Source organism: Rana temporaria, chromosome 4 (assembly GCF_905171775.1).
Source record: "Rana temporaria chromosome 4, aRanTem1.1, whole genome shotgun sequence".
NCBI lineage: Eukaryota > Metazoa > Chordata > Amphibia > Anura > Ranidae > Rana > Rana temporaria.
In genome coordinates, this window is record NC_053492.1 from 468,481,409 (window position 1) to 468,498,813 (window position 17,405).

Here is a 17,405-nt window from a genome sequence, read left to right on the forward strand (position 1 = left end):
ATACTATACAGGAGTGACATCACCGCTCTCCAGATATAAGATATACTATACAGGAGTGACATCACCGCTCTCCAGATATAAGATATGTTATACAGGAGTGACATCACCGCTCTCCAGATATAAGTTATATTATACAGGAGTGACATCACCGCTCTCCAGATATAAGTTATATTATACAGGAGTGACATCACCGCTCTCCAGATATAAGATATATCATACAGGAGTGACATCACCGCTCTCCAGATATAAGATATACTATACAGGAGTGACATCACTGCTCTCCAGATATAAGATATATTATACAGGAGTGACATCACCGCTCTCCAGATATAAGATATATTATACAGGAGTGACATCACCGCCCTCCAGATATAAGATATATTATACAGGAGTGACATCACCGCCCTCCAGATATAAGATATATTATACAGGAGTGACATCACAGCTCTCCAGATATAAGATATATTATACAGGAGTGACATCACCGCTCTCCAGATATAAGATATATTATACAGGAGTGACATCACAGCTCTCCAGATATAAGATATATTATACAGGAGTGACATCACCACTCTCCAGATATAAGATATACTATACAGGAGTGACATCACCGCCCTCCAGATATAAGATATACTATACAGGAGTGACATCACCGCTCTCCAGATATAAGATATATTATACAGGAGTGACATCACCGCCCTCCAGATATAAGATATAAGATATATTATACAGGAGTGACATCACCGCTCTCCAGATATAAGATATATTATACAGGAGTGACATCACCGCTCTCCAGATAGAAGATATATTATACAGGAGTGACATCACCGCTCTCCAGATATAAGATATACTATACAGGAGTGACATCACCGCTCTCCAGATAGAAGATATATTATACAGGAGTGACATCACCGCTCTCCAGATATAAGATATACTATACAGGAGTGACATCACCGCTCTCCAGATATAAGATATACTATACAGGAGTGACATCACCGCTCTCCAGATATAAGATATACTATACAGGAGTGACATCACCGCTCTCCAGATATAAGATATACTATACAGGAGTGACATCACCGCTCTCCAGATATAAGATATATTATACAGGAGTGAAGAATTGGCAGACATTTATATATATATATTGTGGATTTATCGCTGTATATTCTCATGTATCTGCACAGAACACGTAACCTGCTGGGACATGTACAGTAGCTGAGCGTGTTGGGTGACGCGGGTCACACGGGGGAATAAGACGCTGTGATTGGTGGAAACAAACAGAGGAATATAAAACCTTTGTGTCTGTAATAACAGATTAAATAATTCAGATAGTTGGCACGGAACGTTCTGGAAGTTTTATTCAATCGGAGAAAGTGAGCGTCATATTCCACCCATAGGGAACATTACACTAATCCCATCAATGGCTTCTCTGTAATCCCATCATTAGTCCTTCCGACACTCTGAGGCCTCGTACACACGACAGAGATTCTCGGCAGAATTCGCCGAGAAACTCGGTCAAAACCCGGATTCTGCCGAGAATCTCTGTCGTCTGTACAGTTTTGGCTCGATGGAGCCGCCGAGGAACTCGACGAGAAAATAGAGAACATGTTCTCTATTTTCTCGTTGTCCTCGCTCTTCTATGGGAGAAGCCGGCCCGCCGAGCTCCTCGGCGGCTTCATCCCAAAACTCGACGAGGAACTCGACGTGCCAAGCACGTCGAGTTCCTCTGTCGTGTGTACGGGGCCTCAGGGTTCAAATCCGACCTCCCAGGAGATACAAAGGAGGAAACATGAATGCGTTTCCGTAATCATTAACCACTTCCCGACGGCCGTACGAATATGTGCGGCCGCAGGGTGGTTCTAAATCTCTGACAGGACGCATATATGCGTCCTCCGCTCTTCCAGGCCACTAGAGCACTGATTGCAGTATAAATGTGAATGGCGCCAAAAATGTGTCAAAAGTGTCCGATGTGTCCGCCATAATGTCGCAGTCCCAATAAAAATCGCAGCTCGCCGTCATTACTAGTAAAAAAAATTAATGATAAAAATTAATAATAATTCTGTCCCCTATTTTGTAAGCGCTATAACTTTTGCGCAAACCAGTCGCTTATTGCGATTTTTTTTTTTTTTACCAAAAATATGTAGAATACGTATCGGCCTAAACTGACAAAAAAAAATGTTGTTTTTTTTTTAAAAAATGGGCTATTTATTATAGTAACAAGTAAAAAATATTAACTTTTTTCAAAATTGTCGCTCTTTTTTTGTTTATGGCGCAAAAAATAAAAACCGCAGAGGTGATCAAATACCACCAAAAGAAAGCTCTATTTGTGGGGAAAAAAGGACGCCAATTTTGTTTGGGAGCCACGTCGCACGACCGCTCAATTGTCAGTTAAAGCGACGCAGTGCCAGAAGCTGAAATTTCACCTGGTCAGGAAGGGGGATATGTGCCCAGTAAGGAAGTGGTTAATATGTCATTATCATACCCCCCAACTAGAATGAGGGAGACAGTGCCACCCCCCCCCCCCCCGCACACTCACCCCTCTCAGTACAAATATTTTTCCTCCTAAACCCCCCCCCACAAATCTTCTTTTTACCCCCCAGAGCAAAACCTACTCCAGCCCCCGCCCCCCGCCCACATTTCCCCCTCTCAACAAAAATCCTCCCCCTACCCAAAATTATTTTTTACTATTCCTTTATATTGGCTTTTGAAATTCACAAATGCAGCAATTTGGGGGAATGGCTTTAGGATGGAAAAGGACCTGGGGGTCCGAGTCGAATTCAGGGGTCTCAAACTGGTGCCCCCCCAGCTGTTGCAAAACTACAAGTCTCATGAGGCCTTTGCAAGGCTGACAGTTACAGTGCGGATCTAAAGTTTGGGCACCCCAGGTAAAAAATGTTATTAACCACTTTAGCCCCGGGCCTGTTTTTCAGATTCGGTGTTTACGAGACTAAAACATTTTTTTTTGCTAGAAAATTACTTAAAACCCCCAAACATTATATATATATATTTTCTAACACCCTAGAGAATAAAATGGCAGTCATTGCAATACTTTTTGTCACACCGTATTTGCGCAGCGGTCTTACAAGCGCACTTTTTTTGGAAAAAATTCACTTTTTTAAATTAAAAAATAAGACAACAATAAATTTGGCCCAATTTTTTTATATATTGTGAAAGATAATGTTATGCCGAGTAAAATGATACCCAACATGTCACGCTTAAAAATTGCGCCCGCTCGTGGCATGGCGTCAAACTTTTACCCATAAAAATCTCGATAGGCGACGTTTAAAAAATTCTACAGGTTGCATTTTTTGAGTTACAGAGTAGGCCTAGGGCTAAAATTATTGCTCTCGCTCTAACGATCGCGGCGATACCTCACTTGTGTGGTTTGAACACCGTTTTCATATGCGGGCGCTACTCGCGTATACGTTCGCTTCTACGCGCGAGCTCGTCGGGACGGGGCGCTTTAAAAATTTTTTTTGGGGGTTTTCGCATTTATTTTTATTTATTTTACAATTTTTAACACTGAAATAAAAAAATAAAAAAATTATCACTTTTATTCCTATTACAAGGAATGTAAACATCCCTTGTAATAGAAAAAAGCATGACAGGTCCTCTTAAATATGAGATCTGGGGTCAAAAAGACCTCAGATCTCATATTTAGGCTTAAATGCAAAAAAAAAATTTGGAAATGTCATTTTTTCAAATGACAAAAAAAAATATGTTGCTTTAAGACGCTGGGTGGGACTGACGTTTTGACGTCACTTCCGCCCAACAGAGCTATGGGGACGGGTGAAGGACATTTTTCCTTCAGTCTCATCCTCAGTCAGCTGCCGAACAGTCCCGATCTCCTCCTCCGCTACCGACGGCTCCGGTAAGCGGCAGAGGGCGCGGGAGAGCGGCGGGAGGGGGGGCCCCTCTCCCGCCACCGATAACGGCGATTTTGCGGCGAATCCGCCGCGGAGACCGCCGTTATCGTGTACCGGACCGCCCACTGAAGAGATGAATATCTCGATTGTGGCAGCAGCTGCTGCCGTTACCGAGATATTCATCTTTAAAGTGATGACGTATAACGACGGTGGGCGGTCGGTAACTAGTTAATGTGCATAATGAAGCCAAGGAAAGATGGAAAAATCTCCAAAAGGCATCAAATTACAGATTAGACATTCTTATAATATGTCAAAACAAGTTAGATTATATTTCCATCATTTACACTTTCAAAATGACAGAAAACAAAAAAATGGCGTCTGCAAAAGTTTGGGCACCCTGCAGAATTTCTAGCATGCACCGCCCCCTTGGCAAAGCTGAGACCTGCCAGTGTCATGGATTGTTCTCAATCATCGTCTGGGAAGACCAGGTGATGTCAACCTCAAAGGTTTTAAATGCCCAGACTCATCTGACCCTCCCCCAACAATCAGCACCATGGCTTCTTCTAAGCAGTTGTCTAGAAAACTGAAAGTGAAAATAGTTGACGCTCACAAAGCTGGAGAAGCTATAAGAAGATAGCAAAGCGTTTTCAGATGTCAATATCCTCTGTTCGGAATGTAATTAAGAAATGGCAGTCATCAGGAACAGTGGAAGTTAAAGCAAGATCTGGAAGACCAAGAAAAATATCAGACAGAACAGCTCGCAGGATTGTGAGAAAAGCAATTCAAAACCCACGTTTGACTGCACGATCCCTCCAGAAAGATCTGGCAGACACTGGAGTTGTGGTACACTATTCCACTATAAAGAGATACTTGTACAAATATGGTCTTCATGGAAGAGTCATCAGAAGAAAACCTCTTCTACGTCCTCACCACAAAAATCAGCATTTGAACTTTGCAAATGAACATATAGACAAGCCTGATGCATTTTGGAAACAAGTTCTGTGGACCGATGAGGTTAAAATAGAACTTTTTGGCCGGAATGAGCAAAGGTACGTTTGGAGAAGAAAGGGCACAGAATTTAATGAAAAGAACCTCTGTCCAACTGTGAAGCATGGGGGTGGATCAATCATGCTTTGGGGTTGTATTGCAGCCAGTGGCACAGGGAACATTTCACGAGTAGAAGGAAAAATGGATTCAATAAAATTTCAGCAAATTTTGGATGGTAACTTGATGCCATCTGTGAAAAAGCTGAAGATAAAGAGAGGATGGCTTCTACAAATGGATAATGATCCTAAACACACCTCAAAATCCACGGGGGATTACATCAAGAGGCGTAAACTGAAGGTTTTGCCATGGCCTTCACAATCTCCTGACCTCAACATAATTGAAAATCTATGGATAGACCTTAAAAGAGCAGTGCGTGACAGACAGCCCAGAAATCTCAAAGAACTGGAAGACTTTTGTAAGGAAGAATGGGCAAAGATCCCTCAAACAAGAATTGAAAGACTCTTGGCTGGCTACAAAAAGCGTTTACAAGCTGTGATACTTGCCAAAGGGGGCAGTACAAGATATTAACTCTGCAGGGTGCCCAAACTTTTGCAGACGCCATTTTTTTTTGTTTTCTGTAATTTTGAAAGTGTAAATGATGGAAATAAAATCTAACTTTTTTTGACATATTATAAGAATGTCTAATCTGTAATTTGATGCCTTTTGGAGATTTTTCCATCTTTCCTTGGCTTCGTTATGCACATTAATACAAATTTTTACCTGGGGTGCCCAAACTTTTCTTCCCCACTGTATATACCAAAATGAGGGACAGCGGGACTTTGTGCCAAATCAGGGACAGTCCCTGGAAATCCGGGACGGTTGGGAGCTCTGGGTTGTATATGAGATGTGTTCTTGTCTCGGGACGTCTATGGTGGAATGGCGCAGTTAGAACGTTGCACCTTTGCTGACAGGAGATCTATTTTGGGGTGGAGTGCCTGCGAAATCAAACCTTGATTGTGTAAATCTCGTGTGTTGGAGAATTTTTTCCATAGATAGTTGTGTGGTAAGGATGAGCCGAACACCCCCCTGTTCCGTTCGCATCAGAACTTGCGAACACACCAAATGTTTGTGTAAACTTTAGAACCCCGTTAAAGTCTATGGGACTCGAACATATGAAATCTAAAGTGTTAATTTTAAAGGCTAATATGCAAGTTATTGTCCTAAAAAGTGTTTGGGGACCCGGGTCCTGTCCCAGGGGACATGTATCAATGCAAAAAAAAGTTTTAAAAACGGCCGTTTTTTCAGGAGCAGTGAATTTAATAATGCTAAAAGTGAAACAATAAAAGTGTAATATTCCTTTAAATTTCGTACCTAGGGGGGTGTAAAGTCAGCATGTGAAAAAGCGCATGTTTACCGTACATAGAACTGTCTCTGCACAAAGTGTCATTTCTGAAAGAAAAAAAGGCATTTAAAACTGGCTTTGCGGCTCTAATGAATTGGCAATTACAGAGATGATTCATTTATAAAAAATGTAAAAAAAAAGCCTGGGGGTCCCCCCAAATTCCATTAACAGGCCCTTCAGGTCTGATATGGATATTAAGGGGAACCCCGCCGTCAATTTAAAAAAAATGACGTGGGGTTCCCCCCAAATATTCATACCAGACCCTTCAGGTCTGGTGTGGATTTTAAGGGGAACTCCACCCCAAATTTAAAAAAAAAATGGCGTGGAGTTCCCCCATTCATTAGAGCCGCAAAGCCGGTTTTAAATGCATTTTTTTCTTTCAGAAATGTCACTTTGTGCAGGGACAGTTCTATGTACGGGAATTTAAAGTAATATTACACTTTTATTGTTTCACTTTTAGCATTATTAAATTCACTGCTCCTGAAAAAACGTCCGTTTTTAAAACTTTTTTTTGCATTGATACATGTCCCCTGGGACAGGACCCGGGTCCCCAAACACTTTTTAGGACAATAACTTGCATATTAGCCTTTAAAATTAGCACTTTAGAATTCTCCCATTGACTTTAACAGGGTGTTCCGCGGCTTTTCGAATTTGCCGTGAACACCCCTAATTGTTCGTTGTTCGCCGAACAGGCAATGTTCGAGTCGAACATGAGTTTGACTCGAACTCGAAGCTCATCCCTATTGTGTGGGTGGAGATTGTCACGTGCAGAGCGGAGCAGAGAGCAGCACATGACTGTCTACACAGGAAAGTTAATATTTAGCATTAAGTAGGTGAAGAGTGACCGCTGCTTCCCCAGAGGGCAAAGTGTGAAGTGAGAATAATTACCCAATCACAGTCCTGGTGGTAGAAATGGTGGATTACCTCCAGGAATCCAGCCTATGACCGCTCAGTGATCAATAATTCCATGATCTGTTGGGGCTTCGCTATGCCTGCTGTACAGTGCAGGAGGAGGAAAGAGCCGTCCTCTGCTGCATTCTCCATGATCAGAACTTAGATTTACTGCATTCCTTCAAAAAAGCAGCTAGTGTAAGTACCTGAATGTGATTTCCAATCAGCTTCCTGAGCAGATCTCAGACTGAGAAAGGTGGGGCAGCAATGGGAGCCAATGAGGCTCTCCTGTAGTGCACATGTGTGGACAGGAGGAGTGATCAGAGAAATGAGGGCCAGACAGGGCCAAACAAGGCCATCTAGAGCCCAGGGCACATATGCCAAACTGCCCCCCCCCCCAAGATGTATAAACATAGTGGGGCAGATTCAGATAGAGATACGCCGTCGTATCTCCTGATACGCCGTCGTATCTCTGAGTTCCGCCGGTCGGATCTATGCGCCTGATTCATAGAATCAGGTTCCGCATAGATCTCCCTAAGATCCGACAGGTGTAAGTGACTTACACCGTCGGATCTTAGGCTGCAATCTCCCGCCGGCCGCTAGGTGGCACTTCCGTTTGTATACGCTTTTTGTATTCGCTTTTTTTTTTACGTCGTTTGCGTTCGGCTTTTTCCGGCGGATAGTTACCCCTGCTATGTGCGGCGTATCCTATATTAAGTATGGGCGTCGTTCCCGCGCCGAGTTTTGAATTTTTTTTACGTTGTTTGCGTAAGTCGGTCGCGAATACGGATGGATGTAAATTTACGTTCCCGTCGAAACCAATGACGTCCCAGCGACGTCATTTGGAGCAATGCACGCTGGGAAATTTAGCCGGCGGCGCATGCGCAGTTAAATCAGGCGCGGGGACGCGCCTGATTTAAATAGTTTACGATCCGCCCCTGCAAGTTTTGAGGTAAGTGCTTTGTGAATACTGCACTAGCCTCTAAAACTTGCGCCGGCGGATCGTAAATATGATAGATTACGCGGATCTAAAGATCCGCTGATCTATCTGAATCTACCCCTATGTGTCAGCAACCCCCCCCCTCCCAAAAAAAATCAACCACTTATCTGCATGCTCACCCCTTAACCACTTCCATACCAGGCACTTACACACCTTCCCGCCCAAGCCAATTTTCAGCTTTCAGCACTGTCGCACTTTGAATGGCAATTGCGCGGTCGTGCGACGTGGCTCCCTAACAAAATTGGCGTCCTTTTTTCCCCACAAATAGAGCTTTCTTTTGGTGGTATTTGATCACCTCTGCGATTTTTTTTTTTTTGCGCAACAACTAAAAAAAGACTGAAAATTTTGAAAAAAAAAAAGTTTTTATCTTTTTCTGTAATTTTTTTTGTAAATAAGTAAGTTTTCTCTTTCAATTACGGGCACTGATATGGCGGCACTGATGGGCACCGATGAGATGGCACTGATGGACATCGATGAGGTAAAACTGACGGGCACAGATGAGGTGGCACTGATTGGCGGCGCTGGTATGCGGCACTGATGGGCACACATAGGCGGCACTGATGGGCACACATAGGCGGCACTGATGGGCACACATAGGCGGCACTCATGGGCGGCACTGAAGGGCACTCATGGGCGGCACTGATGGGCACTCATGGGCGGCACTGATGGGTGGAACTGATGGATACTTATGGGTGGCACAGATGGGCACTGATAGGTGGGCACTGGGCATGGATGGGCACTGTGGGGTGGCACTGATGGACACTGTGGGGTGGCACTGATGGACACTTGGGGTGGCACTGATGGACATTGTGGGGCAGCACTGATCTACCCATGTTGCCAAGCTTTTTTTTTTTTTTTAAATACTTTTTTTTTCAATGATTTTTTTTTTTTTTGCCCACCCTGGTGGTCCAGGGTGGGCTTCCCTGGTGGTCCATGTGGCGATCCGAGGGGGGGCTGCGCTGATAAACAATCAGCGCGAACCCCCCCTTGTCAGGAGAGCCGCCGATCGGCTCTCCTCTACTCGCGTCTGTCAGATGCGAGTGAGGAAGAGCCATCAACGGCTCTTCCTGTTTACATCGTGATCAGCTGTGGTTGGACACGGCTGATCACGTGATAAAGAGTCTCCGCCGGAGGCTCTTTACCGAGATCGGAGATGCAGGGTGTCAGACTGACACCCCGCATCACCGATCGCCGCGCGTGCGCCATGAAATCCTGCAGGACGTCCATGGACGTCCTGTCAGGATTTCAGAACCACTTCCCGGACGTAAATCGGCCATAGGCCGGGCGGGAAATGGTTAAAGTGGTTGTAAACCCTCAGAAAAAAAAAAAAAACCTGCAAGACAAAGGCATAATGAGCTAGTATGCACAGCATACTAGCTCATTATGAATTACTTACCTTAGATCGAAGCCCCCGTCACTCCCACACATGCGCGCGGGAGCCGCCGGTAACGGCACACAGACTGAAGCAACGGCACATAGGTGCCACTGCTTCAGTTTGCCCCAGTGCGCCGATGACATCAGCACATGCAGGTGCAAGTTTAGGAAATATCCTGGGTTGCTACAGGTAGGCCTTAATCTAGGCTTACCTGTAGCATAAAGTGGTTGTAAAGGGTTTACAACCACTTTAATCATAAATTCCCCTTCCTCCCATTACAAATCTGCCCCCCCCCCCCTGCTAAAATCCCCCTCCCAGCACAGATCTTTGCCCCACCCAGCTCTTCTCTCTCCCCATATGCTCCCAGCACAACCCCACCCCCCTCCAAAAAAAAAGAAAATCACCCTCCTAGCACAAGTCCTTAACCCATCAAATTTCCCCTCTAAGCACACATTTCCTTTCCCCCCTCCCCCCACTCCAAATCCCTCCTTCCAGCACAAATATCCCCCAATCATCCTTACTAGCACAACCCCCAACAAAAAGTGCGGACAGGAGGAGTGATCAGAGAAATTACTCACTAGCATGAGGGCCAGACAGTGCCGACACAAGGTCATCTAGTGCCCAGGGCACATATACCAAACTGAGCCCCCCCCCCAAGATGTATGAGCGTTATGTGCCAGCAAACTCCCCCCCCCCCCTGAAAAAAATCAAGCACTTATCTGTATGCTCGCCCCTTAGGCATAAATTCCCCTTCCTCCCAGTACAAATCCCCCCCCCCCTGCTTAAATCCCCCTTCCTTTGCCCCCCACCCAGCTCAAACCTTCTCTCTCCCCATATGCCCCCAGCACAACCCCACCCCTCAAAAAAATAAATAACCTTCTAACACAAGTCATTAACCCATCAAATTCCCCCTTTAAGCACAAATTCTATCTCCCCTTCCAGCACAAATATCCCCCAATCATCCTTACTAGCACAACCCCCAACAAGAAAAAATTCCCCTCAACTATATTACTTTTGTAGCACAAACCCCCCAAAATCCCCCCTACCTGGTACAAATGTTTTTTCCCCCCACATCCCCCCTCCCAACAGAAATTCCCCGCTCCCCCAAATCACCACTCCTAGCAGACCTCCCCAAATTTGCCCTCTTATCCCCTGCCTCCCCCCGAATTCCCCTTCTCAACACAAATCCACTCCCACCAATCTACTTGTGGTGCCCCCCCCCCCCACCTCACATGATAAAGCAGTGCCCAGGGCAGCCCCCTAGGGTGACCACATTTCTAAACTACCATTCAGGGACACCCCCCCCTTCCCAAAAATCATCTTGTGGTGTAACGTATCACAGCACAGTGATTGGACACAAGGGCCCAGATTCTCGTAGATGGGCGTAAAACTCTGCGGGCGTAACGTATCTCATTTACGTTACGCCGCCGCAAGTTTTACAGGCAAGTGCTTTATTCACAAAGAACTTGCCTGTAAAGTTGCGGCGGCGTAGCGTAAATCACCCGGCGCAAGCCCGCCTAATTCAAATTAGCCGGGTAGGGGGCGTGGAGCATTTAAATTTAGCGCGTTCCTGCCCCGAACGTACTGCGCATGCGCCGTCCGAAAAATATCCCAGGGTGCATTGCTCCTAATGACGTCGCAAGGACGTCATTGGTTTCGACGTGAACGTAAATGGCATCCAGCCCCATTCACGGACGACTTACGCAAACGACGTAAATTTACAAATTTTGTCGCGGGAACAACGGCCATACTTAACATTGGTTGCCCCTCATATAGCAGGGGCAACTTTACGCCGCGCAAACCTAACGTAAACGTTGTAACTTCACTGCGTCGACCGCGCGTACGTTCGGGAATTCGCGTATCTAGCTAATTTGCATACTCGACGGGGAAAACGACGGGGGCGACACCTAGCGGCAAAAAAAAATATTACATTTAAGATTCGACAGCGTAAGAGCCTTACGCCGGTCGGATCTAATGGATATCTATGCGTAACTGATTCTAAGAATCAGTCGCATAGATACGACGGCCCAGATTAGGACTTACGATGGCGTACATTGCGTTGCGCCGTCGTAAGCCCTTTGAGAATCTGGGCCAGGAAGCGGGATTTATGATTTCTCCAATCACAAGCAGGGGGCGGGATTGTGCTCTTCCAGGCAATCCCGGCCAGGACAAGTATCGTCAGTGAGTAAAGCGGTGATGTGGCGGCCTTTTTTGGGGGCATTCGTTTGGCTTTGGGGGGTGGCTGTGTCAGTTTCATTCTGGGACACTGTATTGTCCTGGAATGAAGGTGCCCGGGACAGACCTGCAAAATGCGGGACTGTCCCGGGCAATCCGGGACACGTGGTCACCCTGACCCCCCCCCCCCCCCCCCCTGACCAACCCTTGTCCTGGCACCTGAGGCCAGAAAGCCCGGTCCCACGTGCCAGTTCTAAGGGAATGCAGGTCATATTTCATACCTCCCAACATTTAAATAATCCAATGCGGGACATCTTGTTGACCGGGGGTGGGGGGGGGGGGATCAAAGTTGTTGAGCGGGGGGGGGAGCAAAGTTGTTGAGCGGGGGGGGGTTACCTGTGCAAATACCGCTCTGTCCCGACTCACTGCCTGCGCCATCCGCCTGCAACCCGCTCCATGGTGTATGACTGCACCTACATCTTCCGTATTTTACCTCGCGCTGTGATTGGGCGTGTAGCGGTCATGTGCGGAGGCGGGACTTCGAGGCGATCGCAGACAGGCCAGCCCTACGCCGCACATGACCCCCATACGCCCAATCACAGGGCTCCGGACACCAAACATGGCGGCAGGAAACCCAAACCAAACATGGAGGCACGGAATGTCGCCCCACCAAATGTCGCGCCCGGGGCCCTGTTTTGCGGGAATATTGTCTAGTCCGCGGGACCCCGGGACACACTTTGAATTGCGGGAGGATCCCGCAGAATCCGGGACGGTTGGGAGGTATGATATTTTAGACTTTGAGTTGATTGGTGCATACATGCTTCGTTCTCCTATTTTATGTTGAGGGTGTAGGTAGGCAGTTCAGACTCCTATTTCGGATGAGGTGGGCAATCTGTCTTTTAATGTTGGATTCTTAGTGTGCTCTCCTCTCTCCGCAGGGAGGCCCTCAGCACTCACTGGCCTCGCAGTCTTCTGGTCCCGGCCGCTGCTGTCGGTGTGGGGGGCGCACTGCTCTGCTGGAAGCTGCATGGCAAGAAAGTGAAGTCCCTTGAGCTGGGAGAAGGATGGTGGGGCCCGGGGGAGAGGCCCCACTTACTGAGTGAGGACACCAGCATTAGGCCGTTCATCATCGAGGCCTCCGAAGCTGATATTGAGGTATCAATGTGCGGCGAACATTTATCACCTACAAGTCTTATGGTGGTATATACTGAGACTGCATTACATGGCCTGTATGTCATTGGAGCTCTTTAACCGCTTAAGACCCGGACCATTATGCAGGTAAAGCACCTGGTCCCTTTTGGCGATGCGACACTGCGTCGCTTTAACCACTTAAGACCCGGACCTTATGGCAGCTAAAGGACCCGGACAGTTTTGCAATTCGGCACTGCCTCGCTTTAACCACTTAAGACCCGGACCTTTAGGCAGCTAAAGGACCCGGACAGTTTTTGCGATTCAGCACTGCGTCGCTTTAACTGACAATTGCGCGGTCGTGCGTTTGTTTGGGACGTGGCTCCCAAACAAAATTGGCGTCCTTTTTTTCCCACAAATAGAACTTTCTTTTGGTGGTGTTTGATAACCTCTGCGTTTATTTTTTTGCGCTATAAACAAAAATAGTGCGACAATTTTGAAAAAAATTCAATATTTTTTCCTTTTTGCTATAATAAATATCCCCCAAAAATATATAAAAAAAAATGTTTTTCCCTCAGTTTAGGGCGATACGTATTCTTCTACCTATTTTTGGTAAAAAAAATCGCAATAAGCGTTTATTGATTGGTTTGCGCAAAAGTTATAGCGTTTACAAAATAGGGGGTAGTTTTATGGCATTTTTATTAATATTTTTTTTTTTACTAGTAATGGCGGCGATCAGTGATTTTTTTCGTGACTGCCACATTATGGCGGACACTTCGGACACTTTTGACATATTTTTGGGGCCATTGTCATTTATACAGTGAAAAGTGCTATAAAAATGCACTGGTTACTGTGAAAATGACAATGGCAGTGAAGGGGTTAACCACTAGGGGGCGCTAAGGGGTTAAGTGTGCCCTGAGGGAGTGATTCTTACTGTAGGGGGGCGTGGCTGGACGTGTGAAGTCACTGATCGTCGTTCCAGGGAACAGGTTTGCGCAGAGAACTGCCACAGAGAAGAACGGGGAAGGTGTGTTTACACTCACCTCTCCCCGTTCTTCAGCTCCTGTGACCGATCGCGGGACAACGGCGGCGATCGGGTCCGCGGGTAGGAACACCCCAGGATGGGGGAGAACACCCAGTAGACCAAGGTCGGTGAAAATTCAACAGACCACGGTGAGCAGTTACATCCAACAGATCAATGATGAAGGGAACTAGACGTGCAATTAGTTTCGTTCCAAATTCGTTTTTCAACTACATTTTACAAATTCGTTAAGCGATTAAACAGGTTTTTGTTTTTGTTCATTCGGTTAACGACCGCCGCATGTACTTATACGTCCACAGAATGGCACGGACAGGCAGAACGACGTGCCCGCACGTCGCTGCCTAGATCGGGACCCCCCCCCCCCCGGTACATGCGCCGGTCGTTTCTATTCGTTTATAGCCGCTCCGTCGCGATCGCTCCCCGGAGCTGAAGAACGGTGAGAGCCGTATGTAAACACGGCTTCCCCGTGCTTCACTATGGCGGCTGCATCGATCGTGTGATCCCTTTTATAGGGAGACACAATCGATGACGTCAGACCTACAGCCACACCCCCCTACAGTTGTAAACACACACTAGGTGAAACATAACTCCTACAGCGCCGCCTGTGGTTAACTCCCAAACTGCAACTGTCATTTTCACAATAAAGAATGCAATTTAAATGCATTTTTTGCTGTGAAAATGACAATGGTCCCAAAAATGTGTCAAAATTGTCCGAAGTGTCCGCCATAATGTCGCAGTCACGAAAAAAATCGCTGATCGCCGCCATTAGTAGTAAAAAATTTTTTTTTTGATAAAAATGCAATAAAACTATCCCCTATTTTGTAAACGCTATAAACTTTGCGCAAACCAACCGATAAACGATTATTGCGATTTTTTTTTTTACCAAAAATAGGTAGAATACGTATCGGCCTAAACTGAGGAAAAAAAGTTTTTTTATATATTTTTGGGGGATATTTATTATAGAAAAAAGTAAAAAATATTGAATTTTTTTCAAAATTGTCGCTCTATTTTTGTTTATAGCGCAAAAAATAAAAACCGCAGAGGTGATCAAATACCACCAAAAGAAAGCTCTATTTGTGGGAAGAAAAGGACGCAAATTTCGTTTCGGTAAAACATTGCATGACCGCGCAATTACCAGTTAAAGCAGCGCAGTGCCAAATTGTAAAAACTCCTCTGGGCATTTAGCTGCATATTGGTCCGGGGGTTAAGTGGTTAACAATTTTTTCCGAAAATGAAAATTAAGTAATTCGAAATTCAAAAGATCGAAAATCTGAAAATAAGAACGTAAACCCGAAAGTTTGAAAACCCAAAAATTCAAAAATCCGAAACAATAATAATAGTTTAGGTGGACGGCCATGTCTTGGTAGGTCTGCAGTTGTGCAATACTCTTTCCATTTTCGGATGATGGATTGAACAGAAGCTCCGTGAGATCTTCAAAGCTTGGGAGATTCCTTTATAACCTAACCCTGCTTTATACTTCTCCACAACTTTATCCCTGACCTGTCTGGTGTGTTCCTTGGCCTTCATGATGCTGTTTGTTCACTAAGGTTCTCTAACAAACCTCTCAGGGCTTCACAGAACAGCTGTATTTATACTGAGATTAAATGACACACAGGTGGACTCTATTTACTAATTAGGTGACTTCTGAAGGCAATGAATGAATAACAAATAGATCTACTATGTCTACAGAATTTTGTACACATCCTGTGAGCAGAGGCGGCTCTCTAATTAGGCAAATTAGGCGAGCGCCTTAGGCCTCGCAAATCCCGGGGGCCCCGCGGCTCCCTAATTTGCCTGTACCTCCTCCAGGTGAGTTGTTAGAAATCTATATGTACAATCTTCAGGGGGGTGCGACATCTTCACTCCATCCTACCCACTGAGTATCTGCAGCAGCGCTAGCAAGTACAAAGGTGGGAGGAGCTTTAGAGGAGGGGCAAAGTGAAAAGATATTTATCAATAAATTGTGTTTTTTTTTTTATATCTTTTGTCTGTGTGTAAGTCGGAGAATAGGGGAAATCAGTTCTGATTGTTTTTTAAGGACCTCCATGAACGTCTCGATCACACACGGTTCCACTCACCACTGGAGGACTCCAGATTCCACTACGGTTTCAACTCCACCCAGCTGAAAAAAGTCGTTTCGTACTGGAGGAACGAGTTCGACTGGAAGAAGCAAGTGAAAATCCTCAACACATATCCTCATTATAAGACCACCATAGAAGGTATAACGGGACAGTTGGGTGGCCAAAGAGACCTTTTTCAATTTTCCTTACATTGAGAAACGAATGGCTTGGGGTCAGTTTATATGTCAACTATATGAATCAACGTGAGTAGCCTAGTACTCCATCTCCAGCTCTTTCACCCGACAACTCCTCCCCAGCTGGGCTGACCCTGGGTATATCAAGGAGTCCTGCCGCCTGCCAATCCCAAATGGGGATTGGTCAGGGCTCCCTGAGACACCTCAGACAGCTCCACCTCTCTTCCCCTCCCCTCCTCTAGAATCATCCAGAAGCCAGAGGGAGGTAACAGAGAAGTGATGCTATCTGTGAGTGCCTAAATTCACCATACTCAACAAAGTCCCATTACTTTTGGTCCCTTAAAAAGTGGGAGGCACATATACAAACTGTTGTAATTCCTACACCGTTCACCTGATTTGAATGTAAATTCCCTCAAATTAAAGCTGAAAGTCTGCAGTTAAAGCACACCTTGGGCTAGATTCAGCAACAAGATACGCCGTAATTTCAAATCTGCGCCGTCGTATCTTTACGCCGATTCTCAAAGGCAGATACGTTAAAAAAATAGGCTTCCTCCGCCGACGTAACTTGAATACGGCGGCGTATAATTGTGTGCAATTTTACGCTGGCCGCTAGGGGCGCTTCCGTTGTTTTCGGCGTAGAATATGCAAATGACCTAGATACGCCGATTCACAAACGTACGCACGCACGCCCGGCGCAATTTATTTATGTCGTTTACGTTAGGCTTTTTTGGCGTAAGCTTACTCCTGCTATTAGGAGGCGCAGCCAATGTTAAGTATGGACGTCGTTCCCGCTTCGAAATTTGAATTTTTTACGCCGTTTGCGTAAGTCGTTCGCCAATAGGGCTGGACGTCATTTACGTTCACGTCGAAAGCAATGACGATTTGCGGCGGGATTTCGAGCATGCACACTGGGATTCTTTCACAAACGGCGCATGCGCCGTTCGTAAAAAACGTAAAATACGCGGGGTCACCATTAATTTAAATAAAACACGCCCCCCTCATCATCATTTGAATTAGGCGCGCTTACGCCGGCCCCATTTACGCTACGCCGCCGTAAGTTAGGAGGCAAGTGCTTTGTGAATACAGCACTTGCCTCTCTGATTTACGGTGGCGTAGCGTAAATACGATACGCTACTCCGCCTCAAAGATACACACATCTACCTGAATCTAGCTATTAGATAAAAACAAAACTTGCTGTGATTTATGTGTGTTTTAACCACTTAAGGACCCCTTTACGCCGATATACGTCGGCTGAATGGCACGACTGGGCACAATCACGTACTTG

At 45.8% G+C, this 17,405-nt stretch overlaps 1 protein-coding gene across 1 annotated transcript in view; it reads left to right on the forward strand.

Moving 5' to 3' along the window:
- LOC120938077 (epoxide hydrolase 1-like) overlaps positions 1 to 17,405 on the forward strand; it is a 46,555-nt gene that overhangs the window by 6,474 nt on the left and 22,676 nt on the right. Inside the window, exons 2-3 of the mRNA XM_040351763.1 lie at positions 12,635 to 12,851; positions 15,905 to 16,085. Coding sequence (XP_040207697.1) covers positions 12,635 to 12,851; positions 15,905 to 16,085 — 398 coding nt within the window. The remainder of the gene's footprint in view (positions 1 to 12,634; positions 12,852 to 15,904; positions 16,086 to 17,405) is intronic.